The 10,098-nt window shown below is 37.9% G+C and overlaps 1 protein-coding gene across 1 annotated transcript in view; it reads right to left on the bottom strand.

The window, feature by feature from the left end:
• Slc25a46 (solute carrier family 25 member 46) overlaps window positions 1-10,098 on the bottom strand; it is a 28,429-nt gene that overhangs the window by 5,273 nt on the left and 13,058 nt on the right. Inside the window, exons 6-7 of the mRNA XM_050135094.1 lie at window positions 9,484-9,540; window positions 7,146-7,203 (exon numbers count right to left, since the gene is read on the bottom strand). Of these exons, the coding sequence (XP_049991051.1) occupies window positions 7,146-7,203; window positions 9,484-9,540 (115 nt within the window). The remainder of the gene's footprint in view (window positions 1-7,145; window positions 7,204-9,483; window positions 9,541-10,098) is intronic.

Genomic DNA, 10,098 nt, shown 5'->3' with positions numbered 1-10,098 from the left:
GGGGAGGAGGCAGAAATCTTTTTTTTTCAATAAAAAAATTATATTAAAAAAAAAAAGCCTGCAGAAATGTTTGACAATGTGAATTGCCTAGATAAACCCAAGGATACAAAATTTGAAAGAACAATCATAAAATTCATCAAAGATGAAACATTAAAACAGACAACACAAAGAAAATCATAATATTATAAATGATTGTTTAAAAAAAAACTGTACTCCATTAAGCTGGAGACCCTAAAAGAAATGGATTAATTTCTAGATTTAGGTAAGTCACTAAAATTAAACCAAGAAGTCAACAACCTAAACAGACCCTAACAAATGAGATTGAAATTGTAATAAAAAGCCTTCCAGCTAAAAACATCCCAGTATCAGATGGACTTGCAGCAGAATTCTACCAGACAATCAAAGAAAATCTACAGCCAGTCCTTCTTAAACTGTTTAAAACAAAAACAAAAACAGGACAGCAGTCTAAAACTACTCCTACAAAGACACCATCACTAAATACAAACACGAGGTAAAGACAAAACAAAAAGAAAACTACAAGTCTATCTCCCTGATGAACATAGGCTCAAAAATATTCAATAAAATACTTCTTAACAGAATACATACATACATCAAAAAGATTACCCACTATGACCAAGTTGGCTTTATCCCTCAAATGCAGGGATGGTTCAACATAAGCAAGTAAATAAATAATGTACTAAACCACATAAATAGACTTACAAACAAAAATCACATCATCATCTCAAAAGATTCAGACAAGCCTTTGAAGAAAATCCAACATGCCTTCATTATAAAAGTTCTAGAGAATGTAGAGCTAGAAAGAACAAACCTCAACACAATAAAAGTTATTTACAAGAAATGTGCAGCCAATATTTTCCTAAATTGAGAAATTCTTGAAGCAATCCCATTGAAGTCAAGAACTAGACAGGGATGTCCACTATTCCCAATCCTTTTCAACATTGTGCTTGAAGTACCAGTTGGAGCAAATTGCCAGGGAGTTGGGGAGCAATAGAGGGAGAAAAGCAGAGTACAGATGACCTAATTAGGGAAATGGGAAAGGAGGGCTCTACAGGGAAGGGGTAGGGAGGTAAATTCAGAAAAAGGCGGGAGAAGGGTACAGGTGGTCTGGTCATGAAAACAGGAAAGGGGCTATTTAGGAAGGGAGGAAAGTACACTCAGAAAAGGAAGGAGGGAGGAGTTAAAATAATAATGACATCTGAAAATATTATAAGGAATTATACTATCAATTATATTTTTAAAAAATGTATAATACATGGAATTCTGTGTATAATATACATATATAGTTTAAATAAACATTTCTCATTTACCTCCAATAACCAAAGACCACCTAGCAGAAACTCCAATACTAGACTGAGTTCTCTTTTGAGTTGTTGGCCAGGATTGTCGAAGAAACTCTCAAAACATACAGCCTATTGCTATTGCCCTAAATTACCCCCCAAAGTGGGAAGGTAATCCCTATTGCTGAAGACTTCATGAACTTCAGAAACAGTGACCAGAGACCCCTGATCTGGAATTGGCCTGAATAACTCTTCCTGGAAGAGTAGCTTTCATGGTACTACAAGTAGCCATACAAATTGCCTAAGGAGGGAAGCAACCAACAGTCCAACTCAGCTATGCTGGATAAGAACCACAACAACAAGCATGGCAAGATTACCTTAAGGGCGCAGTAGTGGCATACATTCCTTGGTGTAACAAATAGCTCTCTAATTGGACTTAAGACCTAGCAAGAGGGAAACAGTATCTAGTGCTAGAAACCTAGCCAACTACTCCATGTTTAAAGTCATGGATCTTGTGACAGAAACTACAAAACCACTTTACTAAACCAGCATAATAACTAAAAACAATCCAAACATTTGTCCTTACCCACAGATAAGTCAATCGTTAACAAAGAAACTACCTTTTGCATCATATGGAGACCATTACAGAAAATTATAACAAATCAAAATACAAGAGTTGTAGATCAGTCCCACGGGATGGATATATTTATGAACCACTCCTATACCTAAGGTTCACCGAAAATTGCAGAAGGGGTGAAAGACTGTAAAAGGCAGAGGACCAGTGATTTTGCTATAAAATTGTGACTCCTGGTAATGTCAGAAGCTACAGCCATCAAGTCTAACCAACATGACTAAACATGAGCTGAACAAGGATAACAGCAACAGAAATGCCAAAGTGGACGGGAAAGAGTTCATGAGGCTCAACCCTACACAAAAAAACAACAGGTGGGGCTGGAGAGATGGCTCAGAGGTTAAGAGCATTGCCTGCTCTTCCAAAGGTCCTGAGTTCAATTCCCAGCAACCACATGGTGACTCACAACCATCTGTAATGAGGTCTGGTGCCCTCTTCTGGCCTGCAGGCATACACACAGAAAGAATATTGTATACATAGTAAATAAATAAAAATTTTGAAAAAAAAAAAAACAGGCAACAAAGAAACACTGAGAGTGGGAGAAATAGTCTTCTCCAGGAAAGAGCACACCAACTGGTTCTCCAATACCAAATGGTCAGCACTGAAAACACACATATGAGTATCATTATATAGACTGAGCAGGTTATATTTAGGAATATATGTCTATACATATACAAAAATGAATGTAACAGCAAATAAAGGAGTTCATGAAAGAAGCAAAAGGGGATATATGGGAGAGTTTGGAGAGAAGGGAAGAGGAAAATGGTGTGATTATAATATATTCTCAAAAATAACAGAAAAGAAAAAGAAAAGACAGCAATAAAGTAGAAAGCTACTCTTGTGAGGAACTGAGATATGACAAGGGGGGTGGAAAGTCTGACTCATCTGTTTTATGCAAACTCCTCAAAACACTCAGAAGCATAGCATGTGAAAAGACAACGGAGGATGTTGAAATATCACTGATGTATGGATTTAAATCCTGTCTCCTTAACTTACTGCTGCGTAACAACTATTACTATATTTAGCATCTCCTAAGCATCAGTTCAGCATTCTATAAAAATGGAAGATGGTATAACCTATCATTTATATGGTTGTTCTGTAATAGCTTCCTCCAAGATTGAAACATTCCATCCTGGGGAAAGCTCCTAAAACCAGGAAGGTACACAAATCAAAATAGCTTCAGGAAGTCCCTGAAACTGACCAAATCATTAGACCCCCTTCCTGCCAGAGTAAGCAATAAAAGCTGAGAATCATTCTCAGAGGAGTAGAGTTGAACTGCAAAGACTCTCAGACAAGCTAAACTGAAGAGAAGAGTCTCAGATACTACAAGCTACAAAAAAGGCTGTGAGCCCAGAGCACCTGCATGGAAGAAGCAGAAACCAGCCGAGTTGCCTAGAAGAGGTTTAGACTGGGTCGTTTGGAAAGGATACTCTCCAACCTATTGAGCTGCCTGCAGGCTATGTACTGTGCTCCAGGTTCCCGGCTTTGTAAGCTGTCACCACGCTGCTGCAGACTTTGCTGATGTAGCTATCTTTGTGTCATTTCTGCTACTGTACATAACCCATCAACTATACTCTAGTAACTCCAATAAAACTCATTGGTTCACCAAGGTGGGCTTTGGTGGTATCTGCAGTTTGGTCTGTCATGGACTTCCTATCTGGGTAAGTAGATGTGTGTTACATCTCTCCAATAAAAGCTTTGTCATATTAAATAAAAGAGGCCTGGTACTCAGTACATACTCAATAAATGTTAAGACTAATATCGCCTGAAATGTCTGCCTTTTCATAATGTTCGTTAAGAACCGAATGTTTATGATACAAACAATAGAGTTCTAGAGAGTCAAAAACAGAAGAGCTAAAACATCAATATAGCTGCAGCAACAGTCACAGAAGAATGGAATATGAAATTAAAAATGGCAGACAATGGCTATAAGATGTTTTAGATCAGGGTATAATCTTTGGCTTCAGTCATATGGGAAGTAACTGCTTAATTTAAAGCAAAAGAACAAACTGGTGCAATTTAAGCTTTAAAATAACACTGCCTGTTGTGCCTAGAATAACAAAAGCGGACGGTGAGTGTGATAAAGTTCCTGTGACTCCCCAGTGAAGAGGCAGTGGGGCTGGCCTAGAAGGCAGCAGTGCAAGCCAACCAATCCAGTTGTGCTGCTAAGAGCAGAGTTACGGAAACTACTGCTGGACTACATTTGTGTGTCATCAAAGAAACAAGGCAGAATGGCCTAGGGGCTGGAGATGCAGCTCGGCTGGTAAAAGGTCTTAGCTAGCACGCATAAGGCCCTAGTTAGATCTCCAGTACCACATAAACCCAGGTGTGGCCGCAAATCCCTGTAGTCACAGTACTAGGGAGATAGACACTGGAGGTTCAGAAATTCATGGCTACCCTTGACCATCTTAACGAGTTTTTTAGGCCAGCCTGGGGTACACAAAAACTTGTCTCATGCAAGGCTGTTGGTGAGAGACACTAGCAAGGTAAGTGAAAGGCGCTGCTTTGCTGAGTCAACGAACACTACAGGGTTGACATTCTGAAAGACTATAAAGTTCATAAATCTTGGCATCAGTAAGATGCTAAGCCAGATTATAAGAAAAAGATCCAAGCTAGACACAAACTAGAAGTCTTCACGAAACAACTATCATTTTGAAACCTTGAGGCTAAAATAAGTTCACCTGACTGATTAGCCCAGCTTGCTGCCCCTAACTATGGCCCCTTTCCTATGTGATTTTTTTTCCAATGTCATCAGCCAAAGTGATTCTAATAAAGATAAAAATCAGATTAATCACTGTTCTGCTCAAATCCACATCTCTTTAATGTAAGACTAAATGCTTACATTAGTTATTACAATGTGTATCATGATGGGGCCCCTGTTACTCCTCTACTATTTTCTCTCATTTATCCAGAGCCAGTCCTCGAACTCATCAAACCAGGTGATACAATCTCACTTAAAGGTCTTTGCATTTGCTTTCCCTCTGCTCAGAATATCCTTCAAAATAATCATGCCTTTCTTAGCCTAAGACCTTTGCTCATTGAGGCTTCGCCTGATCTTCTTTCACAAATATTAATTTTTGTTAATATTACCCACAACACCTCATCCTCGCTCTGCTCTCTTTAACACAACTTTTCTCACAGAGATGTGTCTTGTTTATGTCTATCCTCCCCACAGGCTTTTTTTTGTCAATATTATTTGCTAACGTATTATACAAGTCTATGACCCTCTCTGATACAGGTCGTTTCTCAATAAATATTTGATGAATTAAAAAAAATAAATTTAAAAAAGATAGAAGAGAGAAGTCAATAAAAACTTTGATACAACACTATTCTGAGAAGTCTGAAATTGATCTTGGGGAATCAATATGGGCCCTTATTTTAGTAAAGGGACATAACTACTGTAACTTAAACTATAAACTTTCAAGTGCATATAGACAGAACTCAAAGATACTGGATACTGGATTGATCATCAGGAAGTAGTTCCCATTCAAGCATTTTAAACAGTGATTCTTCTGGTGATCTACATATCTCAAAAAAAAAAAAAAAAAGAAAAAAAAACCTTCTCTAAGAGGTCAAGGGTTCCTTACAAAGGCACAGGAGCACAGATGATTCATTCGGTAATGAACAAAAGAAGCGGGAAGAGTGAGGTGGTTAGAAGGGACAGTCTTAGATGCCTGCTGACAAAGGCATGATAGTCTATTAGTTATGCAGAATCAAAGCCAAAAAAACAAAACCCCTAAAACTAGAGTTTAGAAAATAGCAAGTTAGTACAGATAGAAAGGGGGGGAACTCCCTTTGAGGGTAACAAGGTTGCCTGAAGAAGCTGAGTCTGAGAGGAAGACTAGAATAGACAAGATTCACAGACATACAGAGCTTCCTAAGAGCTGAGAACAGATAAAAAGCAGGGAGGACCCAAGACTGAGACAGGTACAAGACAAGAAGTGATGGAAGGAAATGAGGCTACCAAAAGAAAGATGTTCACCAGGGCAGAAACCTGAGAAAAGAAAGAGAAGCTTGTCAATACAGACAAAGGGAGTGGAAAGGAAAGCAGGGCACTAACAAGGGAGACACCGAGGACACACACAAGTACAGCGTTAAAGAGACAAGCAAAAACAGCACAGAGGAAAAGCTATTACTGCAATCTGGATATCTACATAAATATAGGAATTGAGTTATTAAATACTATTCCTATTCTGTGGAAGATAAAAATTGCAATTTAAAATGATTTTTAAAAATCTGTCTAAAGTCACAGTTCTAATTTAAATAGACAAATATGACTGTGGCAAGTCTGTCCCATGCTAAGACCTCTTTCCTGATATAGCATGTTGCTTAGTTATTCTGCCTAAAGTTATTATCTTTCTGATAGTTTTTCTTATCTTTAAAGCGGGACTACCTCATAGACACCTAGCTCTGCAAAGTACACAGCACCACCACCACCCAAATGCAAGAGGACAGGCAAGTCTGTTTAGGTCATAAGACGTTAATTTCAGTCAACCAAAGTTAGTTCTAACAGCAACAGCAAAACCAGAGAGTAATGATGTAGTGGGGACAGCAAATTAAGAGAAAACAAAACAAAAATCAGAAAGGCGAGGCTGGCCCAACAAGCAGTTTATAGAGCAGGCACTGACACAGGTGGGGAACGTATTCTTGAAGATCGGGTGCTGGCAACAGAAGACAAGCTGTATAAACGCTTTCATCTCAGTTTTAGCTGTAAAAGATGGTGAGGCTACGAAATTTAATTCGGTGTGCTTCAAGTGCCACCGTGTGGTTAGAAATAGTAGAACAAGCAAGCAGAATTTAAATGCTAACAGGAGACTGCTTAAGCTTTGTATTTATTGTACCAACAATGTTCCATCAGAGGGATGTTTAAAAATAATGCTATTAGTAAATTACCTACGGGTACTACCTTATGCCCAGACAATTATTAATGAACTTGCTATGATACTCCATAAGCATTTTAAATTGTTCTTGCACCTTGAAAGAGAGTTATATATTCAGAACAAGTCATAGTTTGGGTTCTAGGATACCTGAATGAAGACTGTATGGGAAGGAGAAAAATAATTAAAACTGTGTGACCCAAATTTACAATGGAAATATTACACCAGTGGTAATGTATGATAAATACATGTATCTGTGAAATAAACATTTAAAATCAGACATGCGCAGTATACTGAATATCCTAAAGGTACTTAACAAAAGTTACAAGAACAGCTCACCTGTACTGTTTCAATCAGACTTGCTGAATAAAAAGGCATGGCCACCATATATGTTAGGCTGCAGAAATAAACCAAACTTTATCAGTACAACAAAGTAAGTTATAATGAAATTTTAAGATCTGTGTTAATGTATTCACCTAATATACATTCAAACCCAAAATGATCTTGATAAATTTTCTACTATACTTTGGACCTAGTGATAGTAACTCAGAATGCTGAAACACAGAGTACTTTAATAAATAGAAATGGAAATTAAAAAGTAATAATAATAAAGACAATCTGCCCAAAAAAAAACCCTAGATTATACCTTCAGCAGAATGCAGACTCATTTATGATTAACTGTATGGACGTCAACCCGCTCTTCCTAGTGCTGCCTCTGTTTCTGAACCTTTTGGATGAAGAACTGTTCCACAGTCTGGTGTTTTACTAATATCTGAACAAGAATAATTTTTGCTATTCCCCTATTATCACGTTCTATGTCTACATTTCCCATTAGCAGACTAAGCCAGCTTTTAACTATGAACAAAGTTCCCTGTTATTATGGAAAATAAGATTGTACAGCTTTCCAAAGTTGTTTCCTCATCAATATTGTAACGTTACTGCTTTGCAAGTCTGCAAAGTATAGTTATTAAAAATCATTTCAAGGATGGGACTAAGCTAACAACATCCTTAGGGGCCAGGTCCTCATAAGTACTGGCCTTCCAGACAAATGGAACATCAGCAAGTGACTATGTGCTAGACTGCCCCACAGAGGGAGCCAGAAAGCTAGAGGAATTTCCAATTCACAATCTTAAAAAACAAAATAAAATAAACTTCTAATATGTAAAAATAGTCACTGAGCAAAATCACTTTAGACTATAACGTGACTATCGTTTTGAGTTTGCTCTTCACCACATACATTCATATCTCTACTAACAGCAAGACAAAGGTGTAGTATCCCTTCTATCAAATCCTGGATCAAATGTGTTTCAGATTTGGGGAAATTTGCATATAACTAGAAATCTTGAGGATGGGAACCAAGTTTAGATACAAAGTTAAATTATGTGTTATACTCATTTACCAGCAAAGCTTGACAGTGTTTTTATGTAATATTTTCTGTGTGGCTAGATTCTAACAGCCCACCCCTAATTAAATAGGATCAGGTTAGAGAGATTCAACACATTTGACATGTGTTGGTGTTCAAATTCTTCAGATTTTAATGTATTTTGGATTTCAGATGTTTGGCTTAGGGATGTTCAACACATAGTAGTAATTTTTATATACCTATCTATCTACCTACCTACCTACCTACCTATCTACCTACCTACCTACCTATCTACCTACCTACCTACCTATTTATCTACCTACCAATGTATCTACCTACCTATACATATATATCTACCTATCTATTTATCTATCTACCTATGTATCTACCTACCTACATCTATCCATCTGTCTGTCTGTCTATCTATCTATCTATCTATCTATCTATCTATCTGTTTTTAAGCTGGGTCAAGGGACTGGGGAGATCTCAGCTGATGAAGTGCTTGCCATGGAAGCATGAGGACCCAAGTTTGATCCCAAGCATCCATGTATAAAGTTGGGCATAGTGGCATGCCCTTGCAATATCAGAGCTAGGTAGGTAGAAACAGGTATATCCCTGAGGCTTGCTTGCTGCCCAGCCTGATCAGTAACCCAGACTGCACTCCAACTGATGATCCAATACCAAACGATCATCCCTAAAAACATATACATATAGTAACATTATGTGGATTGAGAAAGCTGTATGTGTGTATGTAGCAATTTATCTTTGATTTTTCTATAATTGTTGTTACTTAGTGTATGTGTGTATTACTACTATTACACCAAGTAGCAACAGTTAAAGAAAAAAGGCAATAAATTTGAATGAGAGCAAGGCAAGACTTACATGGGAAGAGTTGGGGAAAACGGAAGGGGAGAAATGATATAACTATATTATAATCACAAAAAAAAAAACACCTTAAAACAAAAACAAAAACCAAGGTTGATGGCTCCTCAGGAAACTCTGGCCTCCACGTTCACACAGTGCACCCAAACACATAGACCCACCCCATCCCACCCTCAAAAATGAATAAAATAAAAAGTAACTTAAATAAAAGTAAGAAGTTGAACCATGACTTTTACCTTTCAAATGCCTAAGAATCATTTTAAACAGCATGTGTATGTCAGGATCTTAGCCCAAAACCTTGATACTTATTCTGTAAAGGTCTATTCCTATTATTCTAGCTTTTTTTACTATATTATGAGTAAGGTTTGTTTCAGTTCTAACACTAAGAAAGCTAATGGAACGTTCTGCTAACAATGTCATTGCAAAACTTACCATTTCAGAAGAAGGTGTTCACCTATTAGTTTAGGATTCCATTTGTGTGAAACTTCCCTAAAATGTAAAAATAAATGTAAATAAAACAAAATTGTGTGTTATTTTAAATATTTTTAAGTTAATGTTTTAAGGTTTGGAAGGCTGCTGTTGTTGTTTTTATTTTTTCAAGACAGGGTTTCTCTGTATAATAGTCCTGCCTATCCTGGAACTCGCTCTGTAGAGCAGGCTGGCCTCAAACTCACAGAGATTCGCCTGCCTATGCTTCCCCGAGTGCTGGGATTAAAAGTATGCGCTACCACCGCCCAATTCTAAACAGTAATAAATTTCTGTTTTGTTTTAGTCTTTAGAAAGGATGTTCCTTCTGGACATAATCTGACACGTCTGGTGGTTTAAATGGAGACAAGCGACTGTGTCTGCAGCAGAGAAGGCTGCAGGGAAAAGCTGTGACTGGCTGCATGGTGGCTACTGCTGTGTGACAGATGAGAAGGCCTAGGAGACACACCCTCTGTGTGACAGATGAGAAGGCCTAGGAGACACACCCTCTGTGTGACAGATGAGAAGGCCTAGGAGACACACCCGCTGTGTGACAGATGAGAAGGCCTAGGAGACACACCC

This window comes from Alexandromys fortis, unplaced genomic scaffold, assembly GCF_014885135.2.
Source record: "Alexandromys fortis isolate MF-2015 unplaced genomic scaffold, M_Fortis_MF-2015_v1.1 scaffold_25, whole genome shotgun sequence".
Lineage (NCBI taxonomy): Eukaryota > Metazoa > Chordata > Mammalia > Rodentia > Cricetidae > Alexandromys > Alexandromys fortis.
The sequence above is the reverse complement of the archived record's forward strand: the minus strand, read 5'-3'. Positions and strand labels throughout refer to the sequence as shown.